This window comes from Hyla sarda, chromosome 6 (assembly GCF_029499605.1).
Source record: "Hyla sarda isolate aHylSar1 chromosome 6, aHylSar1.hap1, whole genome shotgun sequence".
Taxonomy (NCBI): domain Eukaryota; kingdom Metazoa; phylum Chordata; class Amphibia; order Anura; family Hylidae; genus Hyla; species Hyla sarda.
In genome coordinates this window covers 288,051,570-288,078,817 of record NC_079194.1, presented here as the reverse complement: position 1 = coordinate 288,078,817, position 27,248 = coordinate 288,051,570, and the positions used below count along the sequence as shown (strand labels likewise).

General features: G+C 45.3%; 2 protein-coding genes and 1 long non-coding RNA gene across 16 annotated transcripts in view; 2 read left to right on the top strand and 1 right to left on the bottom strand.

Annotated features, from left to right (window-relative positions):
* PHF21A (PHD finger protein 21A) overlaps window positions 1-8,226 on the top strand; it is a 195,111-nt gene extending 186,885 nt beyond the window's left edge. For all 8 annotated transcript variants that reach the window (XM_056527632.1, XM_056527634.1, XM_056527635.1 and 5 more), the window contains one exon: window positions 444-8,226. In XM_056527632.1, the coding sequence (XP_056383607.1) occupies window positions 444-701 (258 nt within the window). In that variant the 3' untranslated portion in view covers window positions 702-8,226. The remainder of the gene's footprint in view (window positions 1-443) is intronic.
* Window positions 8,227-8,499: 273 nt separating this feature from the next.
* Window positions 8,500-27,248, top strand: part of LOC130277206 (uncharacterized) — a 66,136-nt gene continuing 47,387 nt past the window's right edge. For 4 of the 5 annotated variants that reach the window (XR_008845395.1, XR_008845396.1, XR_008845394.1 and 1 more), the window contains exons 1-4: window positions 8,500-8,562; window positions 9,764-9,809; window positions 9,999-10,100; window positions 10,205-10,333. This is a non-coding gene — a long non-coding RNA (uncharacterized LOC130277206). Of the gene's footprint in view, window positions 8,563-9,763; window positions 9,810-9,998; window positions 10,101-10,204; window positions 10,334-20,432; window positions 20,499-27,248 lie in introns of all 5 variants that reach the window. The other variant, XR_008845397.1, reaches the window with a different exon arrangement.
* Window positions 21,199-27,248, bottom strand: part of LARGE2 (LARGE xylosyl- and glucuronyltransferase 2) — an 84,014-nt gene continuing 77,964 nt past the window's right edge. For all 3 annotated transcript variants that reach the window (XM_056527626.1, XM_056527627.1, XM_056527628.1), the window contains 2 exons: window positions 24,658-24,853; window positions 21,199-21,881 (listed from right to left, as the gene is read on the bottom strand). In XM_056527626.1, the coding sequence (XP_056383601.1) occupies window positions 21,684-21,881; window positions 24,658-24,853 (394 nt within the window). In that variant the 3' untranslated portion in view covers window positions 21,199-21,683. The remainder of the gene's footprint in view (window positions 21,882-24,657; window positions 24,854-27,248) is intronic.

Below are 27,248 nucleotides of genomic sequence, written 5' to 3'. Positions count from 1 at the left end.
AAACCAAATAAAATAAAAACTCAAGGGTTATATCTGTGTTTTATAGCACAGTGTGCCTTCAGCTGTTGCAAAACTACATCTTCCAGCATGCCCAGACAGCCAAAGGGTTTAAGGAACACATTATGCAGCATTTTACTGCTGTTTTTCTATTTTTAATATGCAATGTGTGAAAGAGACTTATCTTGTGGTCTTCTTGTGGAGTACTTACATATTTCTGTGTTGCTATCATTGAAGGTTTCTACCTCCACCAAACTGTACGTCGATTGAAAAGGCTGTCCAGATATGCTGGGAGTTATAGTTTTGCAACAGCTCTAGACTCGCTGGTTTGGGAACACTAGCTTCTGTAATAGATATTCCACTTTTGTTTATTTCTGGAAAATCACTTGTTGGGTAGCAGACATGACCGTGTCCGGTGGTAACGTGGTAGTTTTTGTGTTTTCTAGAAATGCATGGAAATGAAGAACAGCATCTTGTCCCGGCAAAAAGACATGCACAGCTCTCTGGACAAAGTGAAACGTCTTATCCGACTCATTCAGGATATAGACCTCACCAAACCTATTAACTCAGAGGTGACCTCTAACCACAGCCAGGACTGCACCGCTACTGCCAACAGCCCCCCTCCCGACCCCAATCCAGTCACAGCATCCTTCCCATCACCCAACTGTGTCCAGAACTGCAACCAGGCAGAAGAGACTAAGTGACCCATTTGTTCTCCGCAAGGGTTCTCTGAAAAGATAAGCCGCGTCTGAACGGTTCCTGGGAGGGACTGGACCATAACCACGGTTACATCCCAGGACAGAGACGTAAGCACTGGAGTTTTGCCAATCAACCTTTTATTCTGTGTGTTCCACGTGTGAGCTGGCGCGTCCTGCCAGCACCATGCCAAGTGACAAATAGAAACAAATCTTTACTCTCTATCTTACACCAGTGTGTGCCTGCAGCAGCCTCCGCAGCAACCATAGATATCAATCTTTATTTTTTTTTTCTTCTTTCTTTCTTTGCTATTTTCTTAAAGGTGGATATGTGGATACGGCGGGCTTCTGAAAACTCCTCCTGTATACTTTTTATGTTGAGATGAAGGGGGGTGGGGGGGGGGGGGCATACATACCAGTCCAAAGACTAGGAAAGTTCCCCTGTCTACTAAACTCAGTGTGATGTACCAAAAAAAAAACGGAAAAAAAAAATCTACAAAATATATTCTTCTCATATTAATGCCTGGCAGCAGAAAGCAGAGGGAGCTGGGAGGGGGAGGGAGGGAAGGATGTTTAGTCAGTATTTATGATGATTTATGATAGTTTCTGGCGGGGGCGCCGAATGACCTGTCTATAAATGCTGCGTTTCTTGGTGGAGTATGGAATGAATGCCCGTCTCTGCTTCATGGTGTAGACGTAGCTGTTCGTTTGTTTGTTTTGTTTGTTTGTTTGTTTTTTGTTTAATATGTGCCAGCATCTCCATAAGAAATGGAAATTTGGTAATTTACCACCAAGATAATTATTCATTGCATTCATTAAAAAATACAAAAAAAAGAAAACATAAAAAAAAAAAACAATGCAAAAGTATTAGCAAAGCAAACTAGGCTTTGTGGGTTTTGGATACACCTCACTGGAACACAAGTTGTGTGTTGTCTCCGGACAAATCTATTACACTACAAATATTGCAGCGGCAATGGTGCCGCGTAGCCAGCGTGTTCCGTAGATATAGCAGGCAGACAATAAAATGCAGATTGGATACTGAGAGACTGTGAATACCTGAGGGTAATTATTATTATTTTTCTTGTTTTGTTTTGTTTTTATGTAAAATAAGGAGGCACAGGTACATAATATTGCAAACATGTCTTCCTGGTGTTGGTGGAATGTTGACCTCTCTGTGCACTGCCATTGGAGCGCATACACGTCCACATGTCTCATTGAGTACCGCAAATGGAGCCTAGATAGATAGGACAGGCTCCCTTCAGATTACACCCTAACCTATCTTTTATAGGCCTCTGTATAACTCCTTGCCTCAGCTTAACCATTGGGTACTCTTGTCCCCTCCCCCAAAATGACAGGAAGAGATGGTTTCTTTTTCTTAGGCGCCAAAGCTGTGGGTAGTGTGTGGTATCTCAGGCCTGGATACATCAAGCAGTTTTCTTGGCCACATACCTTAAATAAAGGTAAATCACTGCATCATTAAAAAAAGAAAAATAATAAACTCTGCGTGGGTGTCTTTATCTATCTATATATGATCAACATTTTAAAATTTAGGGCTATACCACAAAAGTGGTATGAAATTTTTTTATGGGTAAATCTAAAACCCATTGGGGCAGATTTAATCAAACTTTACTATCTATAATAGTTAAACAAGGTAATCTTAGGCTAGAGCGCTCCCCCTAGTGGTTGCAGGTAGACATAATTTTATTTTCTCGGTCGCTCTTCATTGGGGGACACCTATACTGATGGGTATATGCTCTTGCCGCTAGGAGGCGCTGACACTAAAAAAAAAAAGTCTGCTCCTCCCGGGCAGGATATACCCACCCACTGGAAGTGAGGTGATCAGTTTTAGCTAGTGTCAGTAGGAGGCAACACACAGGTCTGGAGTTCTCATGACCTGGTCTTTTTTTCTTGTTTATAGTTAATTTTTTTTCATTCCTTTTTATGTTCCATTTTCAGATGGGGGTTCAGGAGCATGGCGCTACCTGTTCCCCTTTCTGCGATGAAGGGGCACGGGACATAGAGTATGGACCATTAACCCCTTCTCGCCAACAGCCAACGCCAGCGTAGTACCTTGGGTCCGGGTCCCCTCTTGCCCCTGCTCGCCCCACTATGACAGCCTGGCATGATGCAGCGTGGCGTTAAGCTGGCTGAAGACTCCATAAGGTGAGTATGAGAGGACGTCTTCCTGGTAGGTGAGTATTCCTTCTGTCATCTCCTCCCCTTCCTTCCCTTCACAGGCTTTGCATTCATCCATTGCATCGACAGCAGGGGTGGTTGCACTTAACCCTGCGCTGCTCTCCACCGCCCGGCACTTACACTTTGCTAGCGGCCATGATGGTCGGGCAGGGAAACGGAAAAGGGCTCTGCCCCCAGTCCTCTCTCCTGCAGTGCGGAAACTAGTGCAGGGGGTTTCTTTTCCTCCTTCCCCCCGCTGCTTACTATGTAAACCAGCAGCCATGGGGACATCTTCGGCAGTTGGGGACATTCCTTTTTATTCTTCCCCACTGTCTCCGACAGCCTCTCTTTGCTCCGGGGAACCTTTAGTGTGAGGGGGTTCCACGGATGTAGCCTTCGGGGACATCTATTGGACATGTGCATTTCCCATTGACATCCATGTTAAAAAAAAAAACATGCGGTTGCAGTACGGTTTTTAAACCGGAGACAAAAAACGTGTTCAACCACGGTTTTGACTCTGGTTTAACAACCGTACTGCAACCGCATACGTTTTTTTTAACATGGACGTCAATGGGAAATGCACATACAGTGCAAATGTGGACGTCACTGGGAAATGTATACAGTTCCATACGGGAAACCGTATACGGTTTTTACTTTGCACATCCGCATCCCCACCCAACACCCCTCCCATTAAAAATGGACAAAATTATCAAAAACGTATGTTGTTTTTTTTTATAAAAATGGACGGAACTGTATGCACTTTTAAAAACAGTATACAGTTTAAAAACGCATACGGTTTACTTTTTCCCATGCTGTTCCATCCGTTTTTTTGCCATACGGTTTTCTTTAGAAAAACTGATTTGAAAACAGAATGGCAAAAACGTGATGTGAACCCAGCCTTACACCAGTCTAGCCGATTCGGCATCTACGTGGACGTGCTTTTCTAGTCTGTTCCCCCCCCCCCCCGCTGTTCTGGCACTGTGTCAGACTGTTCGTTTCTGCCCAGGTACTCGTGGCGTTCCCCTGGGACTTTGGTTTTGGAGCCTGCAGCTTTTCAAGTTCAGGTCATCGATCTTATGCATCATGCCTTTCTAGAGCCAGTTTCCGTCTCTCTTCCTTTTTTTCCTGAGACTTTGGTCTTCACCTTGACTGTGCTCGCCTTCTGCTCAGACGTGTGCTGCTCTCCCTGGTATTTTTCGCCTTGCTTTCTTGAATCTGTTGATTCTCTGACTGGGGTACTTTTGTCGGACCCCTTTCTATTTTTGATTTCCAGGTGGGCTGGCCCTCTGTCCAGTTCTGTGTTTCTGGGTGTCTGTTTTCTACCTCTTTCCAGGATGATTACGGCCATCCTAGGCAGCCCTTTTTTGTCTCTTTATATTGGCCATACGTTTAAGTCTCTTCAATGGACGACCCCCTTCCTTGGAGTCCTAGTCCATCTACTTGGACGGTAGGACCTTCCGGACACTCAGTTTCTGGGTCTCAGTTGCCTAACGGCCCGGGGTTCGTCTGTGGGCCTTACGGATAAATAGGGTTCAGTTTCTGGACTGTCTCCCTTTCTCTGGTGGTTGTTATTCCCACCATAGGGGACTGCTTTGGTACGTCCCATCAGTATAGGTGTCCCCCAATGAAGAGTGACCAAGAAAAGGAGATTTTTTTTTTTAAGTCACTAACCCATTTCTTCATTTTTGGTCCGGATCCTCTTTTCCGGTTCTTGAGTTTTTTGTTCTCCGGGATTCTTTTCTAGGGTCCTTTGGAAATATTTCTTTGTTGGCTTCTCCTACTGCTTTGTAAAAAAAACCTGATTACCTCACTTCCAGTGGGCGGGTATATCCTGCCAGGGAGGAGCCGACTTTTTTTCCTAGTGGCAAGAACATATACCAATCAGTATAGGTGTCCCCCCAATGAAGGCTATGAGAGAGATTTTAGGGTGAGTACAAAAAAAATCTCCTTATTTTTATGCTGGTGCTACATAGCAATTTTGGCTGTGCAACCAAAAATTGTGGGGATCATACTGTGTGGATCGTTCTACGTTGCAACCGTTCAGAGTATTTGCAAGAAATCCATTCTTGATGCTTTTCTTATGACTGTTGGGTCAAGTTGCGATCCCATTTACTTACCTAAAGTTTTGGGGGTTTTTTTGTCACATGACTCATGTTGCACCCAAAATCACTGTGTAGCCCCAGCCCGACTCAAAAAATGGAATCGGAAAGGGACATTGAGCTCTATGAAACAAACGAGCTGCATGGACCGCCATATATATAAATTGTTAATTCAGTCCATACATTACATTGTGAAGAAGACAGTCTTTACTTGGGAAATTGGTCCCATTCTGAATTTTTCTGTCCCTTAATATATCATCAAGGGTCTAAAAGTGAACATGATTGGATATTGCAAATCCCATTGATTCCTGCAGACCGCATGGCTCCACTAAATCCTCTGTTGTGCCCCTCGCCCTCCTGCTGTTTTTGCAGACAAACTTTTTGATCATGTTGATTTATAGTGCTTCCCAGCCATTGTGCCTCCAGCTGTTGCAAAACTACTACTCCCAGCATGCTGGGAGTTATAGTTTTGCAACCAATGGAAGCACACTGGTGGGGAAACACTGGTCTACATAGATGTGAGCTGGACCCCTAAATCTAGGATATTTTTATACAGACATTGTATAATTTCACCTTTTATTCTTTATTTTTTTGTGCCCTTTAACTTGCAGCCATAAGCCAGGACACTACTATATAGGCTGACGAGAGATGTGCACCATTTCGATCCGTCATTTCACCATTTCGATCCGTCGTCATGCTTCTACTTGGTAGCTAGGGTTCGGCCAAAGGTAGCTGCAGGCGCATTAACTGCGTATTTAGGTTTGCTTTTTGCTTCTCAGTCATCCGTCCTATAAGGCAACTTAAGTCCCCTCTATTAGAACTCCCCACCAGGAATAGATGCAGTGAGCACGGTCCAAAGTGCCTTATTGCATTAACCCTATGATAGCGGGGTTTCTCTGTGCATGCGTAGATAATAACATGGATCATTTGTGTAATATCGTGCATCGTCTCCGCACCATGCCCAGTGCTTCTAGCAAAATAGTGGAGGCTTTACTTGAACACTGCTTGCATTTTATTCTTTATTTTTTTGACAACTCCAGCCAAAATTAATTTATGCCCTATCAACAGGATAGAGGATAGGTTTGAGATCACGGAGGGTTAGACCTCTTGGACCCTGTTCTCCAGAACGTGTGGTCTACCGGTAGATGGCATGCGCTCCATTCATTTCTGTAGTAGTGCCAGTGAGAGCTGTACTTGGGTCTTTTCGGCACTCCCATAGAAATGAATGAAGAAGGTGCTGTCTGCAGCATGCGCTACTCACTGAGAGTCGGGTCCCGTACCAGAGATCCTGTGGATAAGTTAGTTTTGACTGGAGTTTTCCTTTAAGTAGCCGGTGGTCGATGTCACAGGAGATGTAAATGTGCACACAATTGTTACATAAAAGGCAAAACAAATGCATGAGGTATCCGTGTCAGAACACAAAAGGGGAAAAAACCTTAATTTATTAGATTGCAATATTTATATAGTCTCAAGACTAAGCAGGGGTGGGGCTCATAATCTCCATTGCAGACTTAAAGGGGTACTCCTGTGGAAAACATATCTATATTTTTTTTTTAGGTCTTTTTAAGTCAACGGGCTCCAGAAAGTTAAACAGATTTGTAAATTACTTCTATTAAATATTTTTAATCATTTTAGTACTTATTACTACAGAGGAAATTCTTTTCTTTTTTGGATTACTTTTCTGTCTGACCACAGTGCTCTCTGCTGACACCTGTATCAGGAACTGTCCAGAGTAGGAACCATTCCCCATAGCAAACCTCTCCTGCTCTGGACAGTTCCTGACACGGACAGAGGTGTCAGCAGAGAGCACTGTGGTCAGGCAGAAAGCCATCTGTGGGGGTCCTAGTGTTTATTTTGGCAGCATAAAATAAAGCCTTGCATAATAAGAAAAGGAATCATAACATATAAACAACAACACGTCTGCCGGAGGCTGTCAGGGCATGATGGGAGTAGTAGTTTTGCATCAGCTGGAGGGCTGCAGTATGGGGAAATGCTGATTTATTTATTTATTTTTTTTTAGCAGAATATTCCCTAATATGAGATTTTATTTTATTGTTTTAATAAGAATATAAGGGCCCATTCACACTATGAAATCCATTAACTCTACAACCGTATGGGCATGCGCTGTGGCCTCAATGCAGTAGCCACGGAGTTCCACCAAAAGAGTTAATTCTCTTCTTTGGCTGTCCAGACATGCTGGAAGTTGTAATTTAGGAATATGAATTTAGGTGGCTGAATTCTCCTCATTGAAGACAATGGGAGGTTGCTGCGCTGGATTTCCATAGTATAAATTGGGCCCTAAATGTCTGATGTATATGTATGGCATCTTTTAAAACCATATCATGGGGTAATCCTCCCCTACGCAGATCTAAGGGACCATAGCGGTTTCTGGTGGTAGCTCGGTGTCTCACTATGGCCGTATAACGATCTAAGTTTTAGGCAGGACATAAATGACATGTCGGCTCTTAGTTGTAGCTTCTCCTTAATGCAGTGTTAAAGGGGCAATTCTCCTTCTGTCCTATGAAAGTCTCCTTCCCAGTTATAAACGTTAAGGGCTCTTTATGGATCAATTTAATTTTTATTTTATTTTTTTCTTCTTGTCACCAAGCGTGAGTTCCCCCCCCCCCCCCTTGCATTTAAGACCTAGAACCAAGCAGTGCCCAAGGGTATACGTGCCCCATTCTACATGTGAACAGTATGTCTAACCTCAGTATCTCCCCCCCCCCCCCATATTTCGCTTCAACCTTGTTTACATCACAGTAGCCCCCCACCCTTTTTTTTTTTATCCCTTTGTTCTCAGCCTAGAAGCAATAGTCATTAATAATACAGAAAACTTCCAGATAGTGTCTGGTATACGTATACTCACACTCTGCTCTGTGAGGAAAACACTCACATCTCTTGTGCTGCATTTTAGGGTTAAAAAAAAAACAATAATAAAAAAAGAAAAAAAAATCCGTCAAATGTCAATATCATAATGAAAAAAATATTGTAACATACCTTTTTTCTATAGAAAGAAAATGTATAATTAAGTTTTCGTATGACATTGAGAGGCGTTCCTTATCTATTGTAACGGGAACTTTTTTTCATTTTTTTTTTCTTTTTTGTTTCCTTTTTTTATTTTGTTTTTTAAAATATGCATTATATTTTTTTTCCAAGCCCGATGGTAGTGAACTGCAAATACTCTGCCTTCTCTGTAAAATTGGAAGTCTGTGTTTTCAGTTTTGGTAAAACTGTGCTTAGAGTTTAGGGAACTGGTAAGGTGGGGGGAGGGGGGGAGGGAGGGGGGGATGGGTGGGGGGTCGAACACAGAGCGTCTGATCAATTTGTATCTATTTATTTTAACATTTTTATTAAATAAAACTGAATGAAAACTGTGGTGTAATTATTTCCATACTCCAAGTCTGGCACAGCATGGCGGCAGCGGGGACACAGCAGGACATTGCATAGAGATCTGCCGTTACTGAAGCTGAACATCGCAGACACGCACAACCTGCTGCATACTATCAACACATTTTCTCACAATTACTGTTTAACAGCAATGGAGCATGCTGGCTCTTCTGATAGCTGGGAATGGACGTCCGGACAGTAGCGCTTACGTAAGCATTGTGGCCGACCAAGGGTCACAAAGGTTCACAGTCTCCAGATCTTAAAGGGGTTGTCCAATACTGAAACCTTTTTTTCAACAGTCTAATACAGGGTTTCCCAACCAGGGTGCCTCCAGCTGTTACAAAACTACATCTCACACCATGCCCAGACAGCCTTTGGCTGTCCAGACATGCTGGAAGTTGTAATTTTGCAATTACCATAGGCACCCTGTTTGGGAAACACTGGTCTAATAAATGACCACATATTGGTTAATAAAGTGTTTTCCTATCATTCTGTGGCCCTTTATGCTCTTAAATTGCATGAAAACCGGCATGTCTATTCTGAGGTCTTCAGCCCGACATCCTGTGAAGGACTTCCTGTGTACACTCTAGCTGGGGTTATTGCCTTCAACTGGCACTGTGACGTAACCGCCGCCCGGCCCGCAGCACCGCCCAGCTAATGAATATTCATACGTTGTCTTACTCTATGTCTCGTCTCGGCCGAGTCCTGGACGATACTGCGCATGCGCCCTTACTCCAGCGCTGTTCCTGATGAATGAAAGACCGCTTCCGGGTATAGTAGGAAATCCCGCGCATGCGCAGTATCGTCCAGGACTTGGCCGAGATGAGACAAAGTGTAAGACAACGTATGAATATTCATTAGCTGGGCTGTGCTGCGGGCCGGGCGGCGGTTACGTCACAGTGCCAGTTGAAGGCAGTAACCCCGCCCATACCAGTTAGCAGTTGATTTGAATATACAGAAAACCAGCTATAACGGGCGAACGGCACAGCGGATCCAGGCAAGGTAGGACTCAAAATGTTCAGCGTCTCCTGCACTATCCACAGGTACCCGTGGATAGTGCGGGACAAAACATATGACCATTTTCCTTTAAAAATCTGTCGCAATCTTAACTGTAACAGTATCTCAGGCTGTTTGAAAATCTGTTGTATTTCACACTGTCTTCTCTAAGGCTATGTTCACACGGCGAATTCCGCATTCCCCAAAATTTTAAAGACCCGTCTTTAAGTTCGTGGAATCCCATTGAAGTCAATGGGGTTTTGAATTTTAGCAGAATTCTGTGTTTTGAGAAAAGCTGAATTCCGCAATACCCCCCCATGTGATCATAGCTCAAGTCTACACTAGCTATTAAACTGGATTAGTCAATGCCAAGAATTTGTTGGTGCATATTACCTCTTCTTTTTTTCTTTTTAGTTTAAGCCCTGCCCCCAATTACTGAGGCACCCCCACTTAAAATAAGGTAAATATTGATGCAGAGTTCATGGAAAACTGTTGCTAAATCTTTTGAAACCCTCCCCCTCCTTACTTCCTATTCGTCGTGTCCCATTTTCTTCTCATTTATGGTATTTAAAGTGTTAAAACCAGTAATAATTGTGTGTAAGTGAAATTCTTTAGTCTTAGGTTTTGGTGCATATCTCTTGTTTCCCAGCAGGGGGTGCTGCTCTACGTCTAACGCTGCTTCTCCTTGATAATGTAGACTGCAACATCAGACCTATGCATCGAGTAGGTTACAAAGTGACCGTCTGCACTTGTAAGGCAATTAGAATTGTATCTAGGGATTGGGGGGGTCCCTAAAATGTTGATTAATACAGGACATGCTGATGATATAGCCATTCATTGGTTTGCACACAACAGGGTCAGTGGATCAGCAACACAGTGTCAGGACTATATCCGAAAATTATGGAGCAGAGTGACTTGATTCTAGGGCCGGTGATCTAGAAATTGTCAGGACTGGACCTCTTTCCAGCTGAATCTCTACTAAAGGTAAGTTTTTCCAATATGTTTTCTTCTTGATGTGTATTAATGGGTACTCCACTGCCCCAGCGTTCAAAACATGTTGTTCCGAACACTGGATTCAGACTGCGGGGGTTGTAACATCACGGCCACACCCCTCTTGGGGCGTGGCTGTGATGTCTAAACCCCCGCACCCAGCGTTCGGAACAAAATGTCCCGAACACCTGGGCAGTGAAGTACCCCTTTAAAGGAAAACACCTAAAGGGGGCGTCCCGCCTCACACAGTGATTGGGCAGCCCGTCACTGCAGAGACCAGTTCTTATGGAAAGGTAGGGGCCAGAGATCTCAGCGGTAAGAGATGGGCCGGACCCCCTACTCTTCCATGCCCCTGCCCACCATATACAGTAGTTACACATCTCTCCTGAAGGCTGTGTTTACACGTTGCATTTTTTCTGTTTCTGCTGTGATGCAAAACAAAAATTCTGATATTTTACTGCAAATGTGTAATTTTTACTGTGATTTTTGGAAAACCACAGCTAAAATGCAGTAAAAATTCAATGCGTGAACACAAGGGGGAGATTTATCAACACCTGTGCAGAGGAAAAGTTGACATAGCAACCAATCTAATTGCTTCTTTCATTTTTGAAAAGGCCTCCGAAAAATGAAAGAAGCAATTTGGTTGCTAAGGGCAACTGGTCACCTTTTCCGCTGCACAGGTTTTGACTAAAGGGGTTCTTATTTCAAATCAACTGGTTCCAGAAAGTTATACAGATTTGTGAATTACTTCTATTAACCCCTTCATGACCCAGCCCATTTTCACCTTCATGACCTGGGCATTTTTTGAAAATCTGACCACTGTCACTTTAAACATTAATAACTCTGGAATGCTTTTACTTATCATTCTGATTCTGAGATTGTTTTTTCGTGACATATTCTACTTTATGTTATCGGTAAAATTTCACTGATATTTGTATCCTTTCTTGGTAAAAAATCTAAAAATTTCATGAAAATTTTGAAAATTTTGCATTTTTCTAACTTTGAAAGTCTCTGCTTGAAAGGAAAATGGATATTCCAAATAAATTACATATTGATTCACATATACAATATGTCTACTTTGTGTTTGCATTAAAAAATTGACAAGTTTTTACTTTTGGAGGGCACCAGAGGGCTTCAAAGTTCCGCAGCAATTTTCCAATTTTTCTCAAGATTTTCAAAATCGTAATTTTTCAGGGCCCAGTTCAGGTTTGAAGTGGATTTGAAGGGTCTTCATATTAGAAATACCCCATAAATGACCCCATTATAAAAACTGCACCCCCCAAAGTATTCAAAATGACATTCAGTAAGTGTTTTAACCCTTTAGGTGTTTCACAGGAATAGCAGCAAAGTGAAGGAGAAAATTCTAAATCTTCATTTTTTACACTCGCATTTTCTTGTAGACCCAATTTTTGAATTTTTACAAGGGGTAAAAGGAGAGAAATCACCCTAAAATTGGTAACCCAATTTCTCTTGAGTAAGGAAATACCTCATATGCGTATGTAAAATGTTCGGTGGGCGCAGTAGAGGGCTCAGAAGGGAAGGAGCGACAATGGGATTTTGGAGAGTGAGTTTTTCTGAAAGGGTTTTTGGGGGGCATGTCCCATTTAGGAAGCCCCTATGGTGCCAGAACAGTGGACCCCCCCACATGTGACCCCATTTTGGAAACTATACCCCTCATGGAATTTAATAAGGGGTGCAGTGAGCATTTACACCCCACTGGCGTTTGACAGATATTTGAAACAGTGGACTGTGCAAATCAAAAATTTTATTTTTCATTTTCACAGACCACTGTTCCGAAAATCTGTCATACACCAGTGGGGTGTAAATGCTCACTGCACCCCTTATTACATTCCGTGAGGGGTGTAGTTTCCAAAATGGGGTCACATGTGGATATTTATTGTTTTGCGTTTGTCAGAACTGCTGTAACAATCAGCCACCCCTGTGCAAATCGCCTCAAATGTACATGGTGCACTCTCCCTTCTGGGCCTTGTTGTGCGCCCCCAGAGCACTTTGCGCCCACATATGGGGTATCTGCGTACTCGGGAGAAATTGCGTTACAAATTTAGAGGGTATTTTTTCCCTTTTACCTCTTGTGAAAATGAAAAGTATAGGGCAACACCAGCATGTCAGTGTAAAAAATTTATTTTTTTACACTACCATGCTGGTGTAGACCCCAACTTCACCTTTTCATAAGGGGTTAAAGAAGAAAAAGCCCCCCAAAATTTGTAAGGCAATTTCTCCCGAGTACAGCGATACCCCATATGTGTCCCAAAACTGTTGCCCTGAAATACGACAGGGCTCCAAAGTGAGAGAGCGCCATGCGCATTTGAGGCCTGAATTAGGGATTTGCATAGGGGTGGACATAGGGGTATTCTACGCCAGTGATTCCCAAACAGGGTGCCTCCAGCTGTTGCAAAACTCCCAGCATGCCTGGACAGTAAATGGCTGTCCGGCAATACTGGGAGTTATTATTTTGCAACAGCTGGAGGCTCCGTTTTGGAAACAGTAGCGTACCAGACGTTTTTCATTTTTTGGGGGGAGGGGGGCTGTGTAGGGGTATGTGTATATGTAGTGTTTTTTACTTTTTATTTTAGGTTAGTGTTAGTGTAGTGTAGTGTTTTTAGGGTACAGTCACATGGGCAGAGGTTCACAGCAAGTTTGCCGCTGGAAGTTTGAGCTGCAGCGCAAAATTTGCGCCATCTCAAACTTGCAGCACTCACTGTAAACCTCCGCCCATGTGAGTGTACCCTGTACATTCACATTGGGGGGAGGGGGCAAACATCCAGCTGTTGCAAACTCCGAGCATGCCCTTTGGCTGTCCGTGCATGCTGGGAGTTGTAGTTTTGCAACAGCTGGAGGAACACTGGTTTGGAAACACTAAGTTAAGTAATAAACTTTCAAGTGTTTTGCAACCAAACTTAGTGTTTCCAAACCATTGTGCCTCCAGCTGTTGCAAAACTACAACTCCCAGCATGCATGGTCTGTCAGTGCATGCTGGGAGTTATAGTTTTGCAACAATTGCAACAGCTGGAGACACTGAGGTAGGAAACGGACAATGTTTCCCAACTAGTGTGCCTCCAGTTGTTGCAAAACTACAACTCCCAGCATGCCCAGACTGCCAAGGCATGCTGGAAGTTGTAGTTCGGCAATATCTGAAGGATCAGATGTTGCCGAACTACAACTTCCAGCATGCTTGGGCAGTCTGGGCATGCTGGGAGTTGTAGTTTTGCAACATCTGGAGGTCCACAGTTTGGAGACCACTGTATAATGGTCTCCAATCTGTGCTCTTCCAGATGTTAGAGAACTACAACTCCCAGCATGCCTGGACAGACTGAGCATGCTGAGATTTGTAGTTTTGCAACATCTGGAAGAGCACAGATTGGAGACCATTATACAGTGGTCTCCAAACTGTGGACCTCCAGATGTTGCAAAACTACAACTCCCAGCATGCCCAGAAAGCCAAAGGCTGTCTGGGCATGCTGGGAGTTGCAGTTTTGAAACTCTCAGAGGCAGCAGTGAGATCGCTTTACGGCGATCTCACTGCTGCCAATGAAGATGCCGCACTGCTGCCGGAAACTCACCTCCGGGACGCAGCGCAGCCGGGACCGCACGGAGGACACCGCTCGCCGCCGGGACCGCTCGGAGGACGCCGGGACCGCACGGAGGACGCCGGGACCGCTCGGGACACCGCTCCGACGGGTAAGTGACGCCGGGGGACGGGTCAGGGACACTTAGTAGAGCGGTGTGTGTCCCGATCGGAACTCACACACCGCGCTGCTAAGTATTCTGATAGCGAAACGCTGCCATCAGCTAGTCAGATTTGACCAGCTGATAGCAGCGATCGCTGGGGGGGGGTGGGGGACGAAACCCCCCGTGGTCGCACGGTAAGATGGCTGGCTATCAGTGATAGCCACCATCTTTCCGGGCGCTGCGGGATGCCGCGAGTAGCGGCAGTAATGTCCATGACGTACCTGTATGTCATGGGTCGGGAACACATTGCCACCCATGACGTACAGGTATGTCATAGGTCGGGAAGGGGTTAAACCATCTTAATCCTTCCAGTACTTATCAGCTGCTGTACACTCCAGAGGAAGTTGTGTAGCTCTTTTCAGTCTGACCACAGTGCTCTCTGCTGACACCTCTGTTTGTGTCAGGAACTGTCCAGAGTAGGAGTAAATCCCCATAGCAAACCTTTCCTGCTGTGGACAGTCCCTGACATGGACAGAGGTGTCAGCAGAGAGCACTGTGGTCAGATTTGCAATAGCTACACAACTTCCTGTGGAGCATACAGCAGCTGATAAGTACTGGAAGGATGAAGATTGTTTAATAGAAGTAATTTACAAATCTGTTTAACTTTCTGGCACCATTTGATTTGAAGAAAAAATAAAATAAAAACATTTCCACCGGAGTACTCCTTTAATCTCCCCGAAAGACTTCATATCAAGCTATTCAAGGATGATCCAATCTTCTTTTTTGGGGGTTGGTCACATTTAATAGTCCCCTATGTTAAATAAATAATAAAAAAAAAAAATTATCTTTTTAATGTGAATAGGCCCTTCCCCAAATAAAAATTTAAATCACCCAATTTGAAAGCAATTGTAGAAGACATATTTGGGTATTGCCGTGTCCGAAAATGTCTAAATTATTCAAATACAATAATGATCCTGTTAAGTTAACATTGGAAACGCAAAATACCAAAATTAAAAATTGCTATATTTTTTGGTTACAGGACAATTACAAAAAGTCAAATATGCGTAAAAATGTACCACTCAAAACTACAGATCTCAGTGCAAAAAATGAGCCCTCATACAGCCGCATAAACTGAAAAAAAAAGGTATAGGGGTCAGAATAAGGAGATTTCTGTTTAATTTAATTTTTTTTTAAAGTGCAATAATAGTAAAGCTGTGTAAACATGGATATCATTTAGGGTAGGGTCACACGACAGGGATCTGCACCGTATTTTGCACTGCGGATCTGCCGATGGCTCGACACCTATTGTGACTCCAGCTGTTCTCTCCCCCCCCCCCCCCCCCCTGCAAGCCACCGCTCCGAGCAGTGACGTTGGCCTGTGAATCGCTGTGTGACCCTACTCTTAAATTGTTGTAACCCACAGAATAAGGGAACATGTCAGTTTCACCGTAAAGTGCACGGTGTAAAAACCTAATATTTTTCATTTTCCCACACAAATATTTTTTGGTTGAACCGTACATTTTATGGTTAAATGATGGGTGATGTCATTACAAAGTACACTTGGTTCCCTAAAAAACAAGCCCTCGTATGGGTCTGTGGATGGAAAAATTAAAAGGGGTACTCCGCCGTAAAACATCTTATCCCCTATGCAAAGGATAGGGGATAAGATGTCTTATCACGGGGGGTCCCACCACTGGGGACCCCTGCGATCTCCGGGCTGGCAGTGGCGGCGTCCGGAACACGGAAGCTTGGAGATTCCACGTTTGTGACTTCAGGCTATGCCCCTCCATTCATGTCTATGCGAGGGGCGGGATGGTTAGTATGTAGCCGTCACACCTCCTCCTGTAGACATGAATGACGGGGGCGTGGTGGCTGTAGTTGCCAGTCATCCGGCACGAAGTAGAGTTTGCTCCGTGCACGGATGACTGAGGTACCGCGCCGAAGATCGCGGGGGTCCCCAGTGGCGGGACCCCCACAATCAGACATATTATCCCCTTTCATTTAGATTGGGGATAAGATGTTTTTCGGCGGAGTACCCCTTTAAAGGGGGGTACTCCGCTGCTCAGCATTTGGAACAAACTATTCCGAGCGATGGAGCCGGGAGCTCATGACGTCAAAGCCCCACCCCCTCATGACGTCACACCCCGTCCCCTCAATGCAAGTCTATGGGAGAGGGCATGACTGCTGTCACGTCCCCCTCCCATACACTTGCATTGAGGGGGTGGGGCGTGATGCCATGAGGGGGCAGGGCTATGAAGTCACAAGCTCCCGGCTCCACCGCTCGGAACAGTTTGTTCCAAACGCTGAGTAGTGGAGTACCCCTTTAAGGACGCATGGATTATTTCATTTTTACACTTTTGTTTTTTTGGCTTCTAATAACGATAACACAATTTTTCCACCTACAGACCCATGTGAGGCTTGTTGTTTGCGTCACCAAATGTACTTTGTAATGACATATTTTACCACCAAAACTACGGAAAACAAAAGAAAATTGGGGGGGGGGGGGGAAGCTGCCATTTTGCAACTTTTGGGGGCTTCAGTTTCTACGCAGTGCACTTTGCAAGAAAAATGACAGGTTATAAGTTATCTTTATTCTGTAGGTCCATATGATTAAAATGATATCAACTTATATAGGTTTTGTTTTATTTTACTACTTTAAAAAAATCCTTAACTTTTTTTTTTTTACTATTCTATGGAGCAGCAATGAACAATGCTGCTCCATAGCATAGCATTGATCAGTGTTATCTGTGCTCCATTTCTCCAGGCAGTGGCGGATCCAAGGGGGGAAGAGATGGGGCAAGATTAATTTCCCCCATCAGTATTAAGGACATCCATGTGTCCTGAAAGATCTTTTTGGACTCTCTGCGGCCCCACGTTAACTTTAAAAACACTGTGGCGTCCAGTGCGTGCGCCCATATGGGCAGAGCATCGAGAAGGATGACACGCGCTGGCTAGCATGGTAAGTTACCAGCTGCACGTCAGCTTCGGTGCTGTGACCACCGCTCCTCTGGTCAGGGGACCAGAGGAGCGGTGGTCGGAGCACTAAGGTGGGGCAGTAAATATAGCCTCTAGCCATACACTTTATTTGGCTGGAAGCTATATGTCTGTGGGGGCCACTGCTAACCTAATGTAGGGGGAACTATGCTGTGTACTTAAAGGGGTAGTCCACTGCCCCAGCGTTCGGAACATTTTCTTCCGAACGCTGGGTGCGGACTGGGGGTTCGACACACCCTCTCCCATAGACTTGCATTGAGGGGGTGTGGCGTGACTTCAAGAGGGGCGTGGATGTGACATCAAAACATGCCCCCTCAATGCAAGTCTATGGGAGGGGGCGTGTCAACCACCGCACAATACTTTGATTGTGCCACTCCCGAGACTAGACTCTGCCCCTGGCTCCAGGCTGCCATGACTTGGTGGAGCATTGGAGTGTCGACTGGATAGGAAGGAGAAAGGTAAGGGACCTCCTGCTGTACTCTCAGTTGATAGCAACAAGGCCCCACCTGGTATGAAGTGCGCTCGGCTCCTAAGTGCGCTTTATATTGCGGGCGCAGGGCATGCATATACGCCCTGCATCCTTATTTTAAATTGGTCTCTCTTTGTTCCAAGCTGTTATATTATAAGCGGTTTTTATGGCATGTGTTGCAAGCATTGTGGCTCAGCGGTTGGCACTTTTCGGCTAGGATTATACTGAGACTTTTTGTATCACGTGATTAATTTCAATTAATTTGTAGTCCCAGCGGTCGAATCCTCCACGATCAGACACTGACACTTATCCTCTATCTGCAGAATGGAGGATAAGACTGTAGGACTCCTTTAACTATTGAGTGACCACTGTAGTCCACAAGATTATTTACAACCCTGAGTATTCCTTTGGACTGTAGCTATGGCTCTATAGTTAGGCTATGTTCACACTGAGGAATTCAAGAGGAATTCACGAGGAATAATTTAGGTCAGGAAATTGTTGCCTTCTGTCATTTTATCCATCGAGCGGAATTTCCATGCGGAAATGAAGAGGAATGAAGGAGGAGGCTATTTAATCTACGGCCCTTAGAGAGAACCTGTCAAACGATATTTTCGAAACTAACTCCGATTACCGTATAAGCCGACCCGAATATAAGCAGAGGCCCCTAATTTCACCCCAAAATCCCAGGAAAAGTTATTGACTCGAGTATAAGCCTAGGGTGGGAAATAAATCATCCCCCCCCCCCCCTGTCTTCATCCAGACCCCCGTCATTAACACCCTCATCATCATCCCCCTGTCATCATCCCACACACCCCCTTCATCATCCCCTTGTCATCATCACCACATGTCATCAGCCCCCCCTTCATCATCATCACCGCTTGTCTGATACAGTGGTCTTCAACCTGCGGACCTCCAGATGTTTCAAAACTACAACTCCCAGCAAGCCCGGGCAGCCATCGGCTGTCCGGGCTTGCTGGGAGTTGTAGTTTTGAAACATCTAGAGGTCCGCAGGTTGAAGACCACTGCGGCCTTCGACATCATCCAGACCCCCCACCCCCTTTAGTTTTGTACTCACCTCCGCTCGGTGGGAGGTTAGGGTGCGCTGGTCCGATGCTGCAGGACTGTCCGGTGGGGAGGTCGTCCGGTGGGATAGTCGTTCCGGGCTGTCCATCTTCACCGGGGGGACCTCTTCTCCGCACTTCGGGCCCGGAATAGAGGTGTTGCCTTGACGACGACGCAGTGGGACGTTACTAATGAACGTCCCTGTGCGTTGTCGTCAAGGCAACGTGACTATTCCGGGGCCGGTCCTGAAGCGCGGAGAAGAGGCCCCCCTGGTGAAGATGGACAGCCCGGAACGACTATCCCACCGGACGACCTCCCCACCGGACAGTCCTGCAGCACTGGACCAGCGCACCCTAACGTCCCGCCGAGCGGAGGTGAGTACAAAACTAAAGGGGGTGGGGGGGGTCTGGATGATGTTGAAGGCCGCAGTGGTCTTCAACCTGCGGACCTCCAGAGGTTTCAAAACTACAACTCCCAGCAAGCCCGGACAGCCGATGGCTGCCCGGGCTTGCTGGGAGTTGTAGTTTTGAAACCTCTGGAGGTCCGCAGGTTGAAGACCACTGAGGGTGGAGAGTTCACTCGAGTATAAGCCGAGGGGGGTGTTTTCAGCACGAAAAATCCTGCTGAAAAACTCGGCTTATACTCGGGTATATTGCCTAACTACTCCTAACACCCCTCTTGCCTTTAAAAAAAAAAATTCCGAGCATTAAAAAGCTGTGTATCATACCTTTCCCCTTGCTTACATTGTCTGAGCTCCCGGCAGGAGAAAGTGGGTGTTCCCCAGCTGGCGTGACGTCACTGAAACCTGCGAGAGCTTGTGCCTTGCCATGCCCTGCACGCACTTCCTGAGTTCGGTCTACTGCCAGGCCGGGAGGAGACCAAACTAACTGTTTGACTTGCGCAGGGAACAGAACAGAGCATATATTGTTCCTTATGTAAGTTTAGTTTGGTGACAGGTACTCATTAAAATCAATCAGTGCCACAAGAAGTCCCCGGGTAGCCCAGGCCTTAGAAATTAAATAGCCTAATAGTATTTGTATGAATTTATTAGTATCATGTATGTTGTTAATGTTTGTGTTATTTATACTTTTAGGTTCAGTTTTCCGTTAGATTGCAATGTACATGCCGCATTGCATTATACTGCTGCTTTGTCCTCTCTTGCTTCGTAAGGTTTAATTCACACATTGCAGACGTGTTGCATATCTAATCCACTCTTAGTAACAAAACTTAAAGTGTATAAAAGGAACATATAGTGCATATACATCTGTCGGGCCTCTTTAAATCCACGTTGTTTATTGTAAAAAAAAGTGCACCAAGGGACAAGTTCTCATTTGGTCACAAGATTATAACAAAATTTCCAAATTGGACTGAACTGTAGGGATTTAGATCTGAAAGGGCAAATTCTTTAAGGGATAATAGAGGGGGAGGTGGTGAGAAACTGGCCCTGTGTTTTCTAAACAGCGTGTCTCCAGCTGTTGCAAAACCACAACTCCCAGCATGCCCGGACAGCCAAAGGAGTTGTAGTTTTGCAACAGCTGGAGACACCTTGTTTGGCAAACACTGCACTGACCTTTAACCCCTTAAGGACACAGGCTATTTAATTTTTGCATTTTCGTTTTTCTTCCTCCTCGCCTTTTAATAGACATAACTCTTATTTTTCCATCCACAGACCCATATGAGGGCTCGTTTTTTGCACAACCAATTGTACTTTGTAATGACACATTTCATTTTACCATGTAATGTACAGTTTTTTTTGGGATCATTATATTTTGATAGTTCGACCATTTAGGCACATGCCGATACCAAAAGTATTTTACGCTTTTTATGCCCCCATGGGGAACTATTTATACCAATTATAAGATTGCTAATACTGTTCAGTGCTATGGGCGAACTACTAGAAGGCAGACCATAGGAGGAGACCCAGTGATGACAGCAAGGTGGAAGGTAAGGAGACCTCCATCTGCCATTTTGGATGACTGGATCCCCACGGTTGTTGGGTGATCCGATCAGCCATTAAAAGTGCTGCATTGCCGCAGATGCATCTGCAGCCATAGACATTGTCTGATAGCCATGAGTGTCTGATCGCGGGGGTCCGAACGCTGGGACCCAATCTCCCGTGCAGGAGTGTCTGTCGTAGCTGACGCGCCCCCTCCATGTATCTCTATGGAAGAGGCCGAGAGGGTGTTCGTGCATCCCCGCCTCTCCCTCATAAAGCTGTATGGAGGGGGGGGGGGGGGTCGTTGACTTCAGGGAGGTCGACAACACGTGCGTTAGCTGCATAAAACCAGGTCCCCAGCGGTCGGACCCCTCGCGATCAGACACTTATCCCCTATCTGCAGGATAGGGGGATAAGACTGCAGTACTCCTTTAATAGTGGACATCAGTGCAATCGCTCATGTCCGCCATTACTGGTGGGTCCCTGGCTGCTCAGCGCAGCTCCTGTGCTTGGTAAATGTATGTTAGGATGTACATTTACGTCTGATGTCCTGAAGACATAAACTTTGTATAGTTATTTGTTTGGTGAACTGTAAAGTTTGTAATTCAAAATATAAAACATGTCTCCCTTTCTTTTACACATTCTTATCTATAATTTCCCAGCATGCACTGTGAACAGATTTATTTAATTAAACAAATAAATAAGAAAATGGGGGTAAATTAAGAAATTGTACAGAATTTTATTGGCATAGGATTTTCTTTACAAAAAAAAAATGTAATCAAGTATCAGGCAGGAATCCTGTCCCAGCCGCGCTACCTACAGAATGGCTGTCAGTTATAAATAAATAAAATATATATATATATGTATTGTAAAAATCCAAGTGGGAGCAGTGGTCAGAGAATCCAGTGATCAGGACTACATTTTCGGCATCTATTTCCCATCGGTGGTGATTGTCTTCAGATGCCTCCAAAAAAAAAAAAGTCAAAGTTCTGCTGATTCAGCTTGTCTGTAAAGAGGCACATTGATCCCTACGAAAACGCAGGTTACCTCTTCGATAAGGCAGTGGAGCCCAATATTAGTTACAGGCACAGAGTGAAAGAATACACTCAACTAAACCCTCCCCATAGGGCTCGAGACGTGACGCCCTCCATCTTGGAGTTCAATACAAGGTGAGATGCTTCCAGGGCGACCTGTCACCGATTCCTCTCAGCCGCGATATACTTTAGAGCGGCAGAGCCGTATCTCCGGGACAAGTCCTGGTGAAACTCTTCTTTAAGCGTCTGCACGCACAGGCGGTAGTTTTCACTAGAACGGAACTTGGAGATGTCAAAGCTGGGGGCGTGAGGCATGTGGATAATGAATGCGTTGGGAAGCACAACCAGTTCATAGCCCTGGGGGAGCAAAAAAAAATAAACATCATAGAGTCATAATGCTGCACGAATAAGTATTAAACACCTTTGGAAAGTCTTTTGGGGTAGATCTCTACCAGCTTTGTACATCTAGAGATGGAAATGTTTCTCCATTCTACTTGGCAAAAAATCTGAAGTCAGATTGGATGAAGACGTCTGTGAGCAGCAATTTAAAGAAGATGTCCAGTGCTAAACAATTTATTCCCTGTCCGCAGGAGAGATGGAGAGGCAGCGTTCCCTTGTCTGGGGGGGGGGGGGGGGGGGGGGAGATTAGGGGGTCTCAGTGGTCAGACCCCCGTGATCAGACATAGGGGATAAGTTTTTTAGCACTGGACATTTCCTTTAAGTCTTACCGCAGATTCTCAATTATATTCAGGTCTTGACATTGTCAATACCCACAATCCAGCAACTCAATATGCCTGTCAATCACTTAAAACTCTACTCTGTAACATACAAAGGAGACCAACACATATCTACCACTATATACAAAATCTTTTTATTAACCAAATGTTACAAAAACAGACAAGAAAAGCCCTCCCACTCTAAAATAACCCACCCTTAAAAAATACCAATTTAGGACATAACATGCTTTAATGTAAATCATTCCATTGGGGGAGATTTATCAAAACCTGTCCAGAGGAAAAGTTGCTAAGTTGCTCATAGCAACCAATCAGATCGCTTCTTTCATTTTTTTTAAAAGCCCTCTGAAAAATGAAAGAAGTGATCTGATTGGTTGCTATGGGCAACTCAGCAACTTTTCCTCTGGAGAGGTTTTGATAAATCTCCCCTATTCTGCTGAAAGATAAACCTTTCGGCCCAGTCTATCAGCCGTATAAAGTGTTTAAGAGGTTATCCAAAATTGCTAAAATTCAAATCCTCCTGGGGCTGCGTTAAAAAATAAATTAAAAAAAACTTCTATACTTACCTAGCCCCAGTCCCCTGTAGCTCCTGTTCAGCCCTGGTCTTTCTAAGATTATGTCTTCTTCCTGCTTCCTAGATGGGCAGTTGGAGCAGGACCTGCCTACTCAGCCAATCATTGGCCGCTGTGGAGTCCCAGCTCGGCCTGTGATTTGCCGAGCTGGCAGGTCATGTTCCGAGCGCTCATTTAGGGAGAAGACAGAATATCAGGGGAGGGGGAACTACAGTGGACCGGGCAGTGTAAGTATAGTTGTTTTTTTATATTTTATTTTTTTTCTTAATTTATTTCCGACCCCTGAAGGATATGAACACTGCATTACCACTTTTAAGACCATGTAAATTACTAGGCAGTCTAAGAATCTACCAAGTTTATGACAACGGCTCCTGCAGTTAGATAAACTTGGTACATTTTTTAGACACTGCTGAGTACCGTATATACTCGAGTATAAGCCGAGTTTTTCAGCACTATTTTTTGTGCTGAAAACGCCCCCCTCGGCTTATACTCGCGTGAACTCTCCGCCTGTCAATCCCTTTCAGTAGTCTTCAACCTGCGGACCTCCAGATGTTTCAAAAACTACAACTCCCAGCATGCCCGGACAGCCATCTGCTGTCCGGGCATGCTGGGAGTTGTGGTTTTTGAAACATCTGGAGGTCTTCAGGTTGAAGACCACTGCGGCCTTCGTCATCATCCAGACCCCCCCCCCCCCCCCCTTTGGTTTTCTACTCACCTCCCCTCGGTGGGAAGAAAGGGTGAGCTGGTCTGGGCCACCTATGCAGCAGGGACCGTCCGGTGGGGAGGGTTAGTCGTTCCAGGCTATCCATTTTCACTGGGAGGCCCTCTTCTCCGCTCCGGGCCCAGACTAGTGACGTTGCCTTGACTACGATGCACAGGCACGTCCCTGCGCATGAATGTCCCTGTGCATCGTCGTCAAGGCAACGTCACTAGTCCGGGGCCGGCCCGGAGCAGAGAAGAGGGCCTCCTGGTGAAGATGGACAGCCCAGAACAACTAACCCTCCCCACTGGAAGGTCCCTGCAGCATAGATGGCCGGGACCAGCTCACCCTTCCTTCCCACCGAGGGGAGGGGAGTAGAAAACTAAAGGGGGGTCTGGAAGATGATGAAGGCCTGGGACAGTGGTCTTCAACCTGCAGACCTCCCGATGTTTCAAAACTACACCTCCCAGCATGCCCGGACAGCTGATGGCTGTCCGGGCATGCTGGGAGTTGTAGTTTTGCAACATCGGGAGGTCTGCAGGTTGAAGACCACTGAAGTGATTGACAGGCGGTGATGATGAAGAAGGGGGGGGGGAATGATTATGACGGGGGTCTGAATGATATATTTCCCACCCTAGGCTTAATAACTTTTCCTGGGTTTTGGGGGTGAAATTAGGGGCCTCTGCTTATATTCAGGCCGGCTTATACTCGAGTATATACGGCATGTGTCAGGTTCACAATACGCCCTCTTTAATCTCTCATCCAACACATGTTGCCATGACCTGCGGCTTTACTGTTGCAAAACTACAACTCCCAGCATGCCCGGACAGCCATCGGCTGTCCGGGCATGCTGGGAGTTGTAGTTTTGCAAATTCTGGAGTGCCAGAGTTTGGAAACCACTGGCGCAAGGTGAACGATTTTTATCCCCCTTTAGTTTGTGTGGTGCTAAAGTGTTACCTGCTCCAAAGCCCTTGATAAACCCTACCTGAAAATCCTATAACTCTGGACATCCTCAGCTAGGACAACCCTGTCCTTTTCAGTCCCATGTAAGGTAGCTGTTGTATTGTGCATCTATTAGAAGAGGCGGCCAAAAATAGACAGCCCCCCCCCTCTAAAAATGTCTGTACCTTGGCATCCAGCTCCATGATATGAGACACTTTGTTCCAGCCAAAGCCCAGGAATCGCTGGTCGTATTCGGGACAGTCTCTTCGGACAACCACGTAGGGTTCAAAGTTTGGCGCCCAATCAACGCGGTATGAAGTAGTTGCTATTCTCCACTTGGCATAGTTAGTTGGTGCGTGTCCCTTCTCCCACACGTGGTATCTAAGAATAAGCAGAAAGTAAGAACAAAGACATGAGAAGAATGTATGTGATACATTTACTTTATCTCTTAAGAGTTTCCACGTAAGTAAATTAAAGGAGTTATTCATGATTAATATACTATCTGTGTGCACTATAAAAAATTAAAGAATTATTACTAAAGACGGCCAACCCATAGGACACCAGTGTATGGGGTCAGAAGAAATTGGCTCCATATTGGGTGTAGTGGTAGAACATCGCTACTGCAGGCACAGCTCCAATAATGCTGTGCTGCAACTACATGGGGTATGGAGCCAACTCCTTTCAGCCCAATACTCTGTGTAGTGCGGGCACCGAGCAGCTGACCGGAGTGGGCAAACCATCAAACAACTACTGATGGCCTGGCCTGTCCTTAAAGGGGTTATCCAGGAAAAAACTTTTTTTTATATATATATATATATATATATATATCAACTGGCTCCAGAAAGTCAAACAGATTTGTAAATGACTTCTATTAAAAAATCTTAATCCTTTCAGTACTTATGAGCTTCTGAAGTTTAGGTTGTTCTTTTCTGTCTAAGTGCTCTCTGATGACGCCTGTCTCGGGAACCGCCCAGTTTAGAAGAGGTTTGCTATGGGAATTTGCTTCTAAACTGGGCGTTTACCGAGACAGGTGTCATCAGAGAGCACTTAGACAGAAAAGAACAACCTTAACTTCAGGAGCTCATAAGTACTGAAAGGATTAAGATTTTTTAATAGAAGTAATTTACATATCTGTTTAACTTTCTGGAACCAGTTGATATATAAAAAAAAAAAAGTTTTTTCCTGGAATACCCCATTAAATAATATATTCCTAGAAAATCCCTTTACAGAGGTACTCCGCCAGAAAACATCATATCCCCTATCCAAAGGATCGGGGATAAGATGTCTGATCACAGGGGTCTTGCCGCTGAGGACCCCCGCGATCACCAGGCCGGCAGCGGCCGGAATACAGAAGCTTGGAGCTTCTGTGTCTGTGATGTCACGCCATGCCCCCTCCATTCATGTCTAGGGGAGGGGGTGTGACTGCTAGTACGTAGCTGTCACGCCTCCTCCCATAGACATGGATGGAGGGGGGCGTGGCAGCTGTAGTCGCCAGTCATCCGGCACGGAGCAGAGTTCGCTCAGTGTATCGGATGACTGGGGTGCCGCAGCGGCAGAACCCCCCCCCCCCCCCCCCCCCCCCCAAAAAAAAAATTTGATTTCTTATTCCTTGGATAGGGGATAAGATTATTTCCGGCAGAGTACCCCTTTAAAGTCAGTGAATGAAAACTTTTCACATGTCACAGTGTTCAGATGAGGAGAGCGAGCCGGGAGAAAGCCATCCTGCCACCTGTTCCTCTCCCTGCTGTGTGTCTATGAGACCAGGACGGCCCCATAGACTTACAGTGTAAGTCCGATCAGGTCACGTGACACAAAGCTGGAAGAAAATGCGCTTGACACAGACTTCTCCTGGCCAATATAAACTTTTGATATGTCTCTAAGCCATACCAAGAGTTTTTTTTTATTTATTTATATTTTTTTAATGACATGTACCATTTAAATGTTTTTAAACCAGTGACCACATTTATTATTTTACTTTTAAAGTGTTTATTTAGTTTTGCATTTTAATTAACAAACATCACCAACAAGGTAAACATAAACAACAGCCTCCATAGGTCCCAGAGACTCCACCATAATGACAGGGAGCAATACATATCAAAACATCCATCAGCAGTAAGGAAGGGTACATCTGAGACCCACCCGGAGTAAAGCCCAGCACAGACAGACAGACTCACACATGCACACTACCCGGTAATCCCAGAAGCAGAGGAGATCAAGGAGAGGCCCCTCTACAGCTCAACGCCACACAGCCCGGTCGCAGAGGATTTCCCGCCCCAGCTCCGGACCTCCGCAGCCACCGGCGACCGCCCGCACCAATTAGAACCACCGGAGACGGATCAACAGCCGCATCCCGTGATCCTGCACCCCGGAGGGACCAAAAGCAGGAAGACTGTCAGGGAAGGGTGAGTTTCCAGGGTTAATCGCCCCAGTGACCACATTTATAACACTATACACAGCTATAATCTATATCAATAGTGGGAGACTGTGGCCCCAATCTTTCAAGTACTCAGCAACCAAATGTTTTCTCCAATAAAAGGAGACGTAGTTCTTATTGCAACCAGGGGGTGGCAGCATCACACAGTAAAACTGTTTCTTGCATGTGTCAAGGCTTGGCGGTAGAATCCTGGGGTTCCTACTGCTTACAAGGCCATATAACAGTGTTTCCCAACCAGGGGGCCTCCAGCTATTACAAAACTACAACTTCCCAGTATGCCTGGACAGCCTTTGGCATGCTGGTAGTTGTAGTTACGCCACAGCTGGAGGAACAATGGTTTGG